We start from the raw sequence: 16,358 nt of genomic DNA on the forward strand, positions 1-16,358 counted from the left end.
AAGTCACCATTATTAAATTTATTTTTAAGTTGATACACACTGTTTGTTTGATTTTTTCTTAGTGTCCCTCCCTGACGAAGAAACGAAATCCGGGTCGGAGGGACGGGAATTTAGTTAAGAAAAGAAAAAAATATTCAGGATTTTACTGAAGCACCTGCACTTTAATTTTAACAAGTCACCAATGAGAGTCAACATCTAATTGCTCCCCAACACAGATAAGTACCGCAACCTGAATGTACTTATTAGATAGGCTTTAGTATTTAGGGAGGGTAGGGGACTTGTGAAGGCGATGATGGTCCCCTTGCAAACCTCATTATAGTGACATCACTAATATATGGGTTTCCTGGTCTGAGCACTTCACAAATATATTTTAAACAATGTATTTTGCACAATTATAAATTAAAAATTTCTAATTGGATTATAGCTGTGATTATAAGAATCTATGGTTAGAAAATAAAATCTATTAGACAATGTTCTTTGTCTGTTCAATATCAATCAATTGGCTAGTTTCTGGAACCAGCTTTCTTTAGAACTGCGTTCTTCCAGGAATTATTTTTGGTTTAGAAAAGTTAAAAATATTTTTTGTTGTTTCAACATGATTTAATTTACTTGGGCTCAATTATTGTAATATAAGTTTCTACTATCTAATTCTGTAATTTCTGGACAAGTTGGCCTGGTTTCTACTTTTGTTATCCGTCCTTGAACTAATTAGGTAAAGACGGAATAGAAGAACCAGTAGAACATAATCATTGTGGATATCCCGGAAACCCAACTGGTCCCTGAGAACTGGATTGAGGACAACTGCTGTGAGTTAAGAGCTCAAATGCAGTATTTAGGGACCAGCAGTTACGCCTGCCATAGACATGCCATAACAATTCATACTTATTTGAGCGCACCAATGCTGGAGTGGAGGGGGGTGGCCTAATGGCTAGTGCAGTGGCCTGAGAACTGGGGGAACTGGGCTTGATTTCCATGGCAGCTCTTTGCAACTCTGGGCAAGTTACTTAATCCTTCATTGCCCCAGGTCCAAAATAAGTATCTAAATATGGGGTCTTTTTATTAAGGCACGCTAATCAATTTAGCGAACACTAATCTCTAGTGCATGCTAAATCAGTTAGCATGCCTTAATAAAAGGACCCCTATAATATATAAATCATCTTGATTGAAGCCATAGAAAAGTGGTATATCAAATCCCATCACCTAGTTAGATTGTGAGCCTTCGGGACAGTAAGGGAATTTCTAAATACCTATTCTTTATTTATTTATCTTATTTTTATTGTATCCTTTAATGTATATTTCTCTGTAAACCTATATTACTTATAATTTTAATGCACACTATTGTCTATTTTCTGTAAACCGCTTAGAATCCTAACGGAGTTTAGCGGTATATAAGAAATAAATTACATTACATTATGGTATCTGGATGCACGGATGCTGTTATAGAAATAGTACTCAGTATATGGCATCAGCATGTTCAAATTATGGCACTCAGTTATAGAATTTCCCCTCATGTCCTGAGCTCCCCTGGGAGAACGGTATAGAAAATTGAATAAATCAATAAATAATGCGAGTAACAGGTTCAGGGTCCAACTTGCTAAGGTTTTCTTCCATAGATAGAGAACAGAAAATTATCCTTAGTGAATCAGCCCTGGGAAAAGGGAAGAAGGGGAAATTAGTCTCAATTTCCAGTTTTTTCAACATCCTTGACCTGTTAACAAATCACAGAACCACTTAAGGCTCAGGCTTTACTCCTCAAGAAGCGAGATCTCCTAGTTGCTGATGATTTAAAAGTGAAGGATACAAATAAGGGAGAAAACTCACCACGAAATCGGGATCTGTTTCCCAGTCATCCCCCTTAGTGTCTTCCTTCACAGTCACACTGTGACCCACCACGGACTTCCACATCTGCAAGGAAGAATAAAAGGCGTCGTAGGTTTCTAGAGAAGATGAAGCAATACGAAGGTGGCCAAGTAGACGTTGTTCTCATACTCATATTGTACCTGCCCTGGGATGGGGAAATATACACATAGAAGACAGACACAGCTTGGCAAGATTCCAAGTTTATTTAGAATTTACTACACTGCCCAATGGACAGATCTTCAGTGCGGCTTACAATCTAAACATAATTTAGAGCGAGGGACACAGTCATCGTAGCAAAGGTAAGGGGGGGGGGTAGAAACTGCTATAGCAATATAGGATAGTGGGTAAAGGCAAGTCATAAGAAAATGCCTAATGTCGTTCAAACTCGTATGAAAAGTGTAGGAAGCAGGGCCTAACAAAAGGAAGCTTTGAATTGGAAGGTTCTAAGGTCTAATTGCCTCTAACAGTGTTAGGTGCGTACATTTTTTACTTGGAAAGCTCTTGCAGTTTCTAGAAACCAGGGCTGATCCTTTCGCCTAGTACACGCAGTAGGGAGAGAGCCCTCTGTGGAAGGAAACTGAGCCTTGGTCTTTGGCTCTTTGCTCCCCTGGCCCCCCCTGCACCATCAAGAACGATGAAGTGTGTGACATAAGAACATAAGAAATGCCTCCGCTGGGTCAGACCTGAGGTCCATCACGCCCAGCAGTTCGCTCACGCGGCGGCCCAACAGGTCCAGGACCTGTGCAGTAATCCTCTATCTATACCCCTCTATCCCCTTTTCCAGCAGGAAATTGCCCAATCCTTTCTTAAACCCCAGTACCGTACTCTGCCCTATAACGTCCTCTGGAAGCGCATTCCAGGCGTCCGCCACGTTGGGTAAAGAAGAACTTCCTAGCATTCGTTTTGAATCTGTCCCCTTTCAACTTTTTCGAATGCCCTCTTGTTTTTTTATTTTCTGAAAGTTTGAAGAATCTATCCTTCTCTACTCTCTCTATGCCCTTCATGATCTTGTAAGTCTCTATCATATCCCCTCTAAGTCTCCTCTTCTCCAGGGAAAAGAGACCCAGTTTCGCCAATCTCTCAGCGTATGAAAGGTTTTCCATCCCCTTAATCAGACGTGTCGCTCTCCTCTGAACTCTCTCGAGTAACGCCATATCCTTCTTAAGGTACGGTGACCAATATTGGACGCAGTACTCTAGATGTGGACGCACCATTGCCCGGTACAGCGGCAGGATAACTTCTTTCGTTCTGGTTGTAATACCCTTCTTGATTATACCTAGCATTCTATTCGCTCTCTTAGCGGCCGCTGTGCACTGTGCCGTCGGCTTCATTGTCATGTCCACCATTACCCCCAAGTCCCTTTCTTGGGTACTTTCATTCAATAACATCCCTCCCATCGTATAATTGTACCTCAGGTTTCTGCTTCCCACATGCAATACTTTACACTTCTCAACATTGAACTTCATCTGCCATCTCTCTGCCCATTCCCCTAGTTTGTCCAAGTCCCTTTGCAATTCTTCGCAGTCCTCCTTTGTCCGAGCTCCACTAAATAGTTTGGTGTCGTCCGCAAATTTTATTATCTCACACTTCGTTCCTGTTTCTAGATCATTTATGAATATATTAAAAAGCAGCGGCCCGAGCACCGAGCCCTGTGGAACACCACTTGTGACCTTCCTCCAGTCTGAGTAGTGGCCCTTCACCCCTACCCTCTGTTTCCTACCCTCTAACCAGATTCTGATCCATCTATGCACGTCTCCGTCCACCCCATGGTTCTTCAGTTTCCGGAGTAGACGTTCATGAGGCACCTTGTCAAAGGCTTTCTGGAAATCTAGGTATATGATGTCTATGGGGTCTCCTCTGTCCATCTGTTTGTTAATTCCCTCGAAGAAGTGCAATAAGTTAGTCAGGCCCGATCTCCCCCTACAGAAACCATGTTGGTTGGTTATCAGAAGTTCGTTTTTTTCAAAATGTTCATTGATGTTTTCTTTTATCAGTGCTTCTGCCAGTTCACAGGGGATGGAACGAGTGAGAAAACAGTCAAAGAACCCGGCAATTGCTGCATGGATTTCTGGTGGATCTGGAGGAGTGCCCACTTTAGAATAGAACTGAGGCTCAGATTCTCTATAGGGCACTATAGGGTGTCAATCACGTGACGGCGCCCTATAGAAAATCATGCCACCGTGAAATATAGGCACCAGAAAAGTAGGCCAGGGTTAGTTCAGCTTGCAGTTACCCGCCTAAGTTATACAGGCAGACTGCGTGCAAAAGTTAGAGATGGAAGAAAGCAGGAAGCTGACAACATAAGAACATAAGAACATAAGAAGTTGCCTCTGCTGAGTCAGACCAGAGGTCCATCGCGCCCAGCAGTCCGCACCCGCGGCGGCCCATCAGGCCCATGACCTGTACGGTGATCATCTGAACCCTTAAATCCCCTTGGTCTCTATCTAAACTCTCTCTATATCCCATCTCTACCTCTATCTGTATCCCTCAATACCCCTATCTTTCAGGAATTTATCTAGAAGAAATCATAAGTGTGAGAATTAGAGTCACTTCGCCCTTCATTGCCTCAGGTATCAACTTAGACCTCTGGGGCAGGGACTTAACTACCTACTCGAAAACAGGCCTTGAGCTAGGACCCGGAAAAGCAAGTGATCACATGTGAGTTCAAGGAAGACAAGAGAGAGGAGGCTAGAAATGTGAGAAGGAACCTTTTGAGAAATGTTTGCCCTGCAGGCTGGGAAGTTCCTTCTCATCTGAGTTGCTCAAATTGTAAACAAACTCCAGTGAAGAAGCAACCCAGGCAGAACTTTGTAACGTTCCATAAAGAATGACTAGGACACTGTTTTCTGATTTCTCATTAAATGTTTTTTTGTTATTGATTTTTTTGCCACAGTGACTCATAGCCTAATAAAAGATTAGCATTCCTCCACCTTAGTCTCATGAGATGCTTCTTAAACCTCTTCTGGAGGCACTGCGGACTCCTAAGGCAGTGCGTCTCAATTCTCCCTAGTACCATTCAGATTTTCAGCAAAATACATAGGTTGTATAAGATGCATCTGCATATAACACAGACCCATTATATGCAAACCTGTCTCATGCATATTTATTGTATGGTGATCCAAAAACTCTGACTAGCAGGAAGGACTGAGAAGAACTAATTTCGGAATTTGAGACACCAAAACATGGTCGGTGTATACATCTCAGACACTGGTGATTTTTCCATAATCTCTAGTGCTATTTAGGTCTTATTATTTCAGTACAATTAGTAGTTAAAATCCCAAGCTGCTAAAATTATCAGTTGCGCCAAATCTGAACATTTTGAGGGAAGATCAAAGAAAATGAACTACATTTTTTTCTCAATTTTACTATTGCTCCAGTGATCTAGTGCCATTGCTGGGTGTTTTTATGTGGGAGATCTAGATTTAATCTCCAGGTCGGCTGGAGCTAGAGATACTGAGGAGATGGCCTTCGAGTACCGGCGAGGGAAGGATTCCTACTTAACACATGGATTATGGCATGTAAAATGAATGTAGATATAGGGTAAATTTAGTATTCTAAAATGGCATGAAGATAGTGTGTAAATACTGTATACGCAGTAAAGGATATGTAAATGCACCATACCAGGATGCCCAAAAGCTTCAAAACCATCAAAGAACACCATCTGAGGCTCATGTATGGAAAACACCACAGAAACACCCTAACTGTATAATAACACAATTACTAAAGCTCATATATTGTAACACCATTACTGAAGCTCATATATCGTAACACCATCACAGAAGCTCGTATTGCATCACCATTACTGAAGCTCACATATTTAACACCATTAAAGAGCTCATAAATTGTAACTCATGTATTGTCAACACCCTTACTGAAGCTCATTGATCATAGCTCATGTATCGTAACACCATCATAGGAGTTCATAAATTGTATTGTATCACCATTACTGAAGCTCATGTATCGTAACACCATAATAGAAGCCCATTGATCATAGTTCATGTATTGTATCACCATTACTGAAGCTCATGTATCGTAACACCATAATAGAAGCTCATTGATCATAGCTCATGTATCGTAACACCATCATAGGAGTTCATAAATTGTATTGTATCACCATTACTGAAGCTCATGTATCGTAAAATCATTATAGAAGCCCATTGATCATAGCTCGTGTACTGTAACACCATTATAGAAACTCATTATAGAAACAGCTCTGAATTGACTACCTAGTCATTAGTAGCAGTATAGAAGCTTTCAATAAACAATAACAGCAACACCTTATATAGGGAAGCAGGGCATTTATGTGCCATATTCTGAAGGGAGCCCTGCTCCATAGTTCATTCCTATACATTGCTGTTGCCAAGAGTTGGGCTCCAGAGAAAGAATAGCGAGGGAAGAAAAATGGGGTAAAATGCTCAGGGAGCTGTTACTGATGGATCATAGTACCACAGATCTTGCTGCTACAGCTTGTGAAGGGGTAGAAACCTAGGGGGTCAGTAAGAAGCACCCGGCCAATAAAGGCATTTCTTCAACTTAAATAAAAAATCACTTGGAGGCCATATCTAAAGATCTCAGACCTATTGCATATGAAGTTTTCCTCCAGAAAGTACTGTCTAGGCCAGGGGTGTCAAAGTCCCTCCTTGAGGACCGCAATCCAGTTGGGTTTTCAGGATTTCCCCCAATGAATATGCATGATATCTTTTTGCATGCACTGCTTTTATTGTATGCTAATAGATCTCATGCATATTCATTGGGGAAATCCTGAAAACCCGACTGGATTGCGGCCTTCGATGAGGGACTTTGACACCCCTGGTCTAGGCTAATCATAAGGAGAGGAAAGAAAAGCTTTGGGGATGGATAAGATAAAGTTCAAAGTTACATCGCAGAGGCAAAAGAGATCAAGACAGACTTATTCTTCTATTAGACTCTCTTATTCAGCCTTCCAATATGACTCTGTCATGGCTCCCACCAACTCTCAGTCACCCACTACTGCATTTTCATCTGCTGAAGCTCTCCTATCCTCTTAGTCTCGCTTGTTTCTCCCTCATTATTCTGTCCTCCCATGGGAGATTCCCTTCCTACTCTTCCTGAGATATTGCCTTTTTTGTCACTCATAAGAACATAAGAAGTTGCCTCCACTGGGTCAGACCGAGGTCCATCTCGCCCAGCAGTCCGCTCCCGCGGCGGCCCATCAGGTCTGCGACCTGTGGAGTGGTTTCTGACCACTTCTATAACCTACTTCAAGTTATATCTGTACCCCTCTATCCCCTTATTCTCCAGGAACCTATCCAAACCCTCCTTGAACCCCTGTACAGTGTTCTGGCCTATCACATTCTCCGGAAGCGCGTTCCATCACACTCATCCCCTCACACTTCTCTCTTTACACTTACACACCTAACCCATCTTCTTTGCAAATCCACCCTTCTTCCACCACTGTCTTCTGCTGACAGTGTGTTCCTGGGTGCTCCTCTGAACTTATGCTGGGTTTGTTCATTCGGTAGCTTTAAACCAGTCTGTATCTTTTCTTTGAGGAATGCCTCTAGAGTAGACCTTCACATGTGTGCTTACTTACCTCAGCTCAGCTTGGGCTTCGGCCTTGCAGATTCTTTTCTGCCCACACTCAGTGCAAATGCTGTTTCGCTTCTTTCTCAAAGGTGCATTCCTCTGCTCAAGTTCCTTGTTTAACAGTTCACTTCTCTGCATGTGTAAAAGCCACTTCCTGCATCTAAGCTCACTTGGCTTTCCGAAAAGTCTTGTTCCGTCAGTAGCCCAATCACTCTCAGGAAAGCAGTCTTAAATTTGAATACAGATCATTGCCTCTTGCCTCAGAAACTTCTACAGCAGGAACAAGAACATGTACATAACTGCTACTTTTCCGAGCAGGAATGGCTACTATAAAGAGCAGAAAAAATGCATTAATTAACTAAGCAGGAGAAAAAGTACTTTGTATTGAGTGGTAAAGCAGTAAAATATCATTCCAGAACAGGAGTTCTCAACCCAGTCTATGGGACACAGGAAACCAGTTAGGTTTCAAAATACCCACAATGAATATACATGCAATAGCGATGCATGTAATAGAAGCAGTGTATGCAAATTTATCTCATGCATATTCATTCTGAATACTGTATCTAGAACAGTGCTTTTCAATCCAGTCCTCAGGGCACACCTAGTCAGTCAGATTGTCAAGATATCAACCATGAATATGCATGAGATAGATTTGAATACAGTACCTCCTTTGTATGCAAATGTATGCAAATCTATCTCATGCATATTCATTGTGAATATCCTGAAAACCTGATTAGGTGTGCCCAGAGAATTGGGTTGAGAACCCAGGGTTACCTTATTTCTTCCTGCAAAAAAAATGGGACATGTGGCCCCGCCCCCAACCCTGTTCTGTCCCTGCCCCACCCCCACCTGAACCCCTTCCTCTCCTTCCCTGAGCTCGGGGCCGTGTCTGGAGGACCTCCGAGCATGCATGGACGCGACGTCGTGACGCCACACGCATGCATGGAGGCCCTATAGACATGGCCCCGAGCTCCTAAACTGAAAATCCACCTGGACAGTCCTCTAAAAAGAGGACATGTCCAAATTAGAGTTGCGTGGGGACAGAAATCCTGCCTGTCCTCGCAAGGAATCTCCTCTGTCCCGTCCAACCCTGTGAGGAATCCCCTCCAGCCTTGCCAGTCCCCATGAGGAATCTCCTCTGCCTCACCCGACCCCATGAGGAATCCCTTCCATTCCCGCCCATCCCCCAAAAAAAGTTACCTGTCCCCATAAAAAGCAACAATTACTTCAATTAGTTTGATTTTTTTTTTTTTTTTTTTAAGTCTTAGTTTATTTAAACCAACAATAAAATACAATATAAACAAATAACAGTGAACAGAAATAAGAGATGCGTACATCACCAGAAAGAGTTAGAATATACATTAGGTCATGTGACTGTAGGGTCGACCATTTCTTGTTAAAAGAGTTGGATTTTTTGGCAATATAAAGCTCATATCTGTAGAGCAAACAAATTTGGTTCCACCATCTAGCATAGGTAACTTGTGAGAGGTCTTTCCAAGATCCACAAATGGCTTTTAATGCAGCAATGAGTAAAGAATCAAGCAATACAGCATCAAATCATTTAAAGCAGAATTGAGAGAGGCACTTTTCAAGACAATGGTTGCATAAGAAAAATGGGCCTAAACTGAAATGGAAACCCCAAAACAAACTCAGCAAGTACTTCATTTTGTGCTAAACACAAAATGGCATAACCATGCAAGAGGACTGGCCATTTAGAGCTTAGCCCCCCTCAAAATTAACATCTCCCTTGCTGTAGCTGGTGGGACATTTTGTTTTTCCATCATCTTGGTCCCAGTTTCTGCTTTTGCCCATCTTCTACTAATTCTCTTTCCAGGCCTCAGGAACCCTGGTTCAATCCCCGTGGGAGTCCTGTGAGCCTGGGAGGGTGGGGGGGGGGGGGGGGGGAATCCCTACGGGTGTCCCATAGACCTAGGGATGTTCCCTGTGGGAGTCCCGTAGACCTGGGGGGATCCCCGTAAATCTGGGGGAGGGAATCCCTGTGGGGTCCCCATGGGACCAGTAGGATTTCTGCAATCCCCGTTCCTATGCAAACCTCTGATCTGAGTAAATCAAGATGTATGGTAACCCTATAGAAAACCAGACTGGTTTGGTGTGTCCCGAGTACTGGGTTGAGATCCTCTGTTCTAGATGAAGCTGGGCTACTTATATAAGAGAACTCCTCAAGGGAAAAAGTATTTGGTCTGGCCACAGACTGGTTAAATTGCTTGGTCAGGGCAAGCTAGGGTTACCATACATCCAGATTTACCCGGTCATGTCCTCTTTTTGGAGGACTGTCCAGGTGGTCAGACAGTTTTCTAACCCATCAGTTTGTCTGGGTTTTGGACTCTGAGTCCAGTCTAAATTTCATTTTCCTTTGGGGGGGGTAGGAAGAATGAGGAGGCAGCGGGGGTCACCCACCTGTGGGAGCTGTCTCAATCGCCTGCTGCGTGCATCCCCCTTCCTTTGTACCTCCAGTTGAAGTTGTTGCTTGCGGCGGTCAACATCGTGCTCCATGCAACTCCGTCGCACTCTCCCTCTGACATCACTTTCTACGCACGGCACCGGAAGCAATGTCAGCGGGAAAGCTGATGGGGTCGCTAAGAGCACATTCTTGACCGCCGCAAACAACTTCTTCAACTAGAGGTTTGGGGGAAGGGAAAGAAGGGGGGGAATGAGAAGAGGCGGGGGTGGGGGTGTCGGTACCCCATCAAGGCGCCCAGGGTGGACCACCCCCTCTCCCTGCCATATCTTTTCCTTGTATGTACAAGTCATATGCAGTGAAAGCTCGTATGCAGATTACAGACAAATGAAGGCTTAGTTACCTGGCCAAAGTCTCTGAAAATTCTCTCCTATTGCTGTTGCATTTCTTGGGTGCAGTTAGAAAGCAATAGGACACTAACTTTTTTCTAATATACCTCAGACCCATCGTATGGCAAATCTAACTCTTCAGAATGGTTCACTCTTGGCATGTGTTAATGTTGGTACACTTCTCCCTCTGTATTCGCGGTTTCAGCATTTGCGGTTTTTAGCTTGCTGGCTCCTCCCCTCCCAAAAAATTACATCTACTTGCAGAGAGAAATCGCCGATTCCAAGTGTTTATAGAGAAAAATTGCCGATTCCTGGCACTTTCTTCACCATGTGTTGCCTCTCCTTCAGGAACAGGACAGGTCTCCCAACATGTTATTCGCGGTTTCACCACATTCACAATGGTTTTTTAATAGAAAACAGCGAATCAAGTTTCAAGTTTATTAGGATTTTATATACCGCCTATCAAGGTTATCTAAGCGGTTTTTACAATCAGGTACTCAAGCATTTTCCCTCTCTGTCCCGGGTGGGCTCACAATCTAGCTAACGTACCTGGGGCTATGGTTTTTCTGTATTCGCGGGTCTGTTAATCCCCTATTAGAGCGAATACAGAGGGAGAAATGTAGTTTACCCACAAGTCCAGGAAGGGACTTCTTCAGATCAGGCAGGCTGAGGTAGGTCAAGGTTCAGCTACACCAAATAGTCACCGAGATCTATGCCAGACTTATCTCCAACTCCCATTGCACGTATTCAAATTTTAGTCTGCAACATTTTTCCTCAGTCACTGATATTGTACATGTTTGAGCAAGAAAGGAATGCAATCTAGAAAGACCAGAACAGAATATTTGTTAAGTGGGAGAGACATCGTGATCAACAAATCAGATTTCTGAATGCTTCTGATCATGCTACGGAAAGATACTTAAGAGATCAACTAGATTTGACTCTATTAGGAAGATCTGGGGTAAAGAATGACATGGGGACACATTTTCCCCCGTCCCCACGGGAACTCATTTTCACGTCCCGTCGACTTCTTTTCCTGTCCCTGCCCCATTCCTGCAAGCTCCATCCTCATCTGCACAAGCCTCAAACACTTTAAAATCATAAGTAGCAACATTCTAAAGCTCAGACTGTGATGTCATAATGCCTCATTCCACCAATGCCTAAGCTCCGTCCTCATCTGCACAAGCCTCAAACACTTTAAAATCATAAGCAGCAACATTCTAAAGCTCAGACTGTGATGTCATAATGCCTCATTCCACCAATGCCTAAGCTCCGTCCTCATCTGCACAAGCCTCAAACACTTTAAAATCATAAGCAGCAACATTCTAAAGCTCAGACTGTGATGTCATAATGCCTCATTCCACCAATGCCTAAGCTCCGTCCTCATCTGCACAAACCTCAAACACTTTAAAATCATAAGTGTCTGAGGCTTGTGCAGTTAAGACAGAGCTTACAAGAATGGGACAGGGACAAAACTTGCGGGGACAGGAAAACATTTGTCCCCATGTCGTTCTCTAAACTGGGGGCTTTCTTAAAACTATATTAACTATTGTGATGGCAGATAAGCTGATGCAACCACAGCTGTTATCATCCTAACTTTAATCAAGGTAAGTGTCTGGCGAACTATATGCACATATTATACACCGAAGCTGCATATTTTTGTATCCTCTCACAGTGAGCACGAGTTTGAAATGTAGAGTTTGGTGTGTTTGAAGGTATTATTGATTTTTTATTTCAAGACTATTGATTTTTGGAACAAGCTGATTTTCACCACAATTTTATTTGATTATGGTAATTACAATGCGAGAGGTCCTGGGATGTTCTCACTGACTGTACCCATCTGAATTGTGGCCTAAAGCCATTCTATGTGTGGTTCAGTCTTGGTGAACCTGCGCTAAGAACTGAGGACCCTTGAACACACTTAATATTATATTATATTTTGTAATTATTATAATATTAGTTCACACAGTGGTGACTGTCGATTCATTTATTCCATTTCAATAGCCTTGAGAGTTTATAATATATATCTAGAGCAGGAATCTCAAAGTCCCTCCTTGAGGGCTGCAATCCAGTCGAGTTTTCAGGATTTCCCCAATGAATATGCTTTGAAAGCAGTGCATGCACATAGATCTTATGCATTTTCATTGGGGAAATCCTGAAAACCCGACTGGATTGCAGCCCTCAAGGAGGGACTTTGAGATCCCTGATCTAGAAGATATTTTTGTTTTGTTCCATTTATACACCTTTGGTGGTGGTGGTGGTGATGGTGGGGGAGGGGGAGGTCTTTGAAATTACTTCATCACCAGTACTACTTGGTCTTACATACAGTCATTTCTGGTATTACCCTGGACCTGAATACAGACATCAGGGGATGTCGCTCAGGCTGCAGATAGTGTTATCACATTGGGCTTCAACCTCGCTATGCTTGTCACCCCTCCCTTAAGTCACTTCACTGGCTCCCTATCTGCCATCGCATACAGTTCAAGATCTTATTGCTAACCTAAAGTGTGTTCATTCTGCTACCCCTCAGTATCTCCTCTCTTCTCTCTCCTTATACACCTCCAAGAGAACTCTGTTCCTCAGATAAGCTGCTCTTAACTGTACCCTTCTCCTCCACTGACAATTCCAGCCTTCGTTCCTTTCATCTAGCTGCCCCCGAGTTTGTCTGTCAAGCCCCTTCCCTTGTTTAAAAGCTGACTGAAAACCCACCTTTTTGATATAGCTTTTAATCCTTAACCCTACTCCTCTGCCCTCCAACCCAGCCAGCTGATAAACCTTCCCCTTAACTGTATCCATGACATCCTGTTTGTCTGTCTTGCCTATTTAGATTGTAAGCTCTTTCAAGCAGGGACCGTCTTCTTTGTGACTCTGTACAGCGCAGCAAAATAATTCATAGTAGTAGTAGTAGTAGTAGTAATAGTGTAAAGAGTTTGTCTTTGGGAAGCAGAGCTGAGATTGTGATGTCATAATGCCTCATTCCACCAATAAGAGCCAACTTCATCAGTGATGTCACAATGGCTTGATTGTCCTGTACTCCCCTCTGCTCTTCAACCCTGCCAGCTGATTAACCATTCCCCTTAACTGTATCCATGACATCCTGTTTGTCTGTTAGATTATAAGCTCTTTTGAGAAGGGACTGTTTTCTTATTCTTTGTGACTCTGTGAAGCGCTGTGTGCCTCTGGTAGCGCTATAGAAATATTTAATAATAGTAGTAACGCAGATAAGCCTTTATTTTTGACATTTCAGTGGATTTACTTGCATTGCACAGAGCACTGATTTACACTCTTCCCCCCTCAACCTTTACAAAAGCACATTAAGAGGTTTTTAGAGCCGGCCAGCACGCCGAATGCTCAGCTCTGACACTCATAGGAACACTATGACAGTCGGAGCAGCGCAGAGCATTCATAATTCCTCCTCATTTGTATATGAAGAGGTTTTTTATACCTGAGTTGTTTTGTTTTTTTTTTTAACCCTGCTATACCTGCCATCTGTCTCTGTAGGATGGAGGTTGGGTTCTGAGGTTTTTTCCTTCTCATTTTTCATTGTATTGTTTGTTTTGCTTCTCTGGGTACTTGCTGTTGTGCCCCTTTATTAGTGTTTGATACACATATGTGCCTGTTTTGTTTTTGATGACAAGTAGAAGTGTGTTTAGTTATTAGTCTACAAGATCGAGCCTTTTTTTTTTTTTTTTTTTGCATACTTCTATAAACAGGAAAGAAAAAAAATGGACTCCAGCTCCACACCAACCACCTAGAGTTCTTAAATCTTACATTAAGCAAAAATCTGATTCATACAGAAACACTCAGAATGATAGATTAATTGCTTTTTTTTTCTCTTGCTTCTTTACTTTCTAATGCTTATGTTGTAGTGTAACTTTGGCATTCTGCTTATTAAGACTGGTAGTGTGTTTTTGTATGGACATGCTGTAACTCAAAATGCTCTTGTAAATGGGTAATACAGAGGTTGTAAGATCAAATCCCGGTGCAGCTCCTTGTGACCCTGGGCAAGTCACTTAACCCTCCAGTGCCCACCGCTTTGAATGTCAGTTTTGAATGCCAAAGCCACAAAAAGGCGGTATTACATTACATTAGTGATTTCTATTCCGCCAATACCTTGCGGTTCAAGGCGGATTACAAAAGAAGTTATCTGGCCATTTGCAGAGGAATGGAAGAGAAGAGAAAGTTGCTTCAGAGAATTGGGACGAGTCTTGCAGTGTGAGTTTGTCTTCAAGGATTTCTATTTCTTTTCTGAATGATTTGTAGTTTGGGGTAGAGAGCTGCACGGGGACGACGGGCATCCCGCGGGTTCCCCCTTCGGGTCACGGGGATCCCGTGGGGACGCCCCCTAGGGTCGCGGGAATCCCGTGGGGATGCCTCCGAGGGTAGCGGGGTTCCTGCGGGGCTGGATGTACTAAGTCGCGCGGCTTTTCTCCCTACGTGCTCTGCTTGCAGCACAGAGCCGAACGGAAATCTTCCCGACGTCAGCGCTGACGTCGGAGGGGAGGGAGGGCTTAAACAAAGCCCTCCCTCCGACGTTAGCGCTGACGTCGGGAAGACTTCCGTTCGGCTCTGTGCTGCAGGCAGGGTAGGTAAGGAGGAGTAGCCTCGCGGCTCGAGTGGCTACCAAGGGAGGGGGCGGTCCGCCCCGCCCCGGGTGCAGCACAGCCGGCCAGGTCCCCTTACTTTTGTGGCGCTTTCCCGACCGACCGACAACAGCCCTGGTCCAACAAACCTCCCTGCCCTTAACCGCGAATCTAAATTACATTCTTACAGCAGCTGTAAGAAGGAAATTTAGATTCGCGGTTAAGGGCAGGGAGGTTTGTCAGACCGGGGCTGTTGTCGGTCGGTCGGTCGGGGAAGCGCCACAAAAGTAAGGGGACCTGGCCAGCTGTGCTGCACCCGGGGCGGAAGAGAAGGAGGGGGGAGAAGGACGCTGAAAGCACTGGGGAAGACAAAGGGGTGGAGAAGGACGCTGAAAGGCCATGGGGAAGATGGGGGTTGAAGGACACTGAAAGCATTTGTGGAAGACAGAAGGGGGAGAAGGACGCTGACAGGACATGGGGAAGATGGGGCGGGGGGAGAAGGACGCTGAAAGCACATGGGGAAGACAAAGGGGTGGAGAAGGACGCTGAAAGGACATGGGGAAGATGGGGGTGGGTGGGTGGAGAAGGACGCTGAAAGGCCATGGGGAAGACGGGGGGGGGTGGTGTGGAGAAGGACGCTGATAGGCCATGGGGAAGACAGAGAGGGAGAAGGACGCTGAAAGGACATGGGGAAGACAGAAGGGGGAGAAGGACACTGAAAGGACATGGGGAAGACAGAGGGGGAGAAAAACACTGAAAGGACATGGGGAAGACAGAGGGGGAGAAGGACATTGAAAGGACATGGGGAAGACAGAGGGGGGAGAAGGATGCTGACAGGACATGGGGAAGATGGGGGGGGAGAAGGAACCTGAAAGGAAATGGGGAAGAGATAGTGGGGAGAAGACGCTGGCAGGGAAGAAGACAGAGATGCCAGACTATGGGGGGAGCGGAGGGAAGATGGGTGCCAGACCAATTTGGAAGGGGGGAGAAAGGCACAGTAACAGAGCAAATGGAAGACGCAGAAGGAAGAGAGACAGTGGATGGAAGGAACTGAATGAGAACATGAGGAAAGCAGAAACCAGGCAACAAAGGTAGGAAAAGAATTCTATTTCTTTTCTTTTTTTTTTTCTTCTTCAGGATAAAGTAGTATATTAGTTGTGTTGATAAAAATTTATAAACAAAAGAGGCTCTGGTAGAAACCCGTTTACAAAGTATGTATTCTTCCCAATTAATATTTCCAAATTAATAAAGTCTTTTTGCTTATTTGTAAATGGGTTTCTACCAGAGCCTTTAATTCAGTAGCATGATTAAATGAAATAACTATTTCTGAAGTTTATAGGGACGGGCGGGGACGGAGGGGATTCCTCACGGGGATGGGCGGGGACGGAGGGGATTCCTCGCGGGGACGGGTGGGGACGGAGGGATTCCTCACGGGGACAGGTGGGGTTCCTCACGGGGACGGGTGGGGACGGGTGAGACTTTGGCAGGGACGGGTGGGATTTCTGTCCCCGCGCAACTCTCTAGTTTGGGGTCATTATCAGTAAA

General features: G+C 44.2%; 1 protein-coding gene across 1 annotated transcript in view; it reads right to left on the minus strand.

Moving 5' to 3' along the window:
• The window catches only part of LOC117366534 (src substrate cortactin-like), a 49,340-nt gene extending 41,708 nt beyond the window's left edge, over positions 1-7,632 (minus strand). The window contains exons 1-2 of the mRNA XM_033957976.1: positions 7,433-7,632; positions 1,822-1,905 (exon numbers count right to left, since the gene is read on the minus strand). Of these exons, the coding sequence (XP_033813867.1) occupies positions 1,822-1,905 (84 nt within the window). The 5' untranslated portion in view covers positions 7,433-7,632. The remainder of the gene's footprint in view (positions 1-1,821; positions 1,906-7,432) is intronic.
• Positions 7,633-16,358: the final 8,726 nt, after the last annotated feature.

This window comes from Geotrypetes seraphini, chromosome 9 (assembly GCF_902459505.1).
Source record: "Geotrypetes seraphini chromosome 9, aGeoSer1.1, whole genome shotgun sequence".
Taxonomy (NCBI): domain Eukaryota; kingdom Metazoa; phylum Chordata; class Amphibia; order Gymnophiona; family Dermophiidae; genus Geotrypetes; species Geotrypetes seraphini.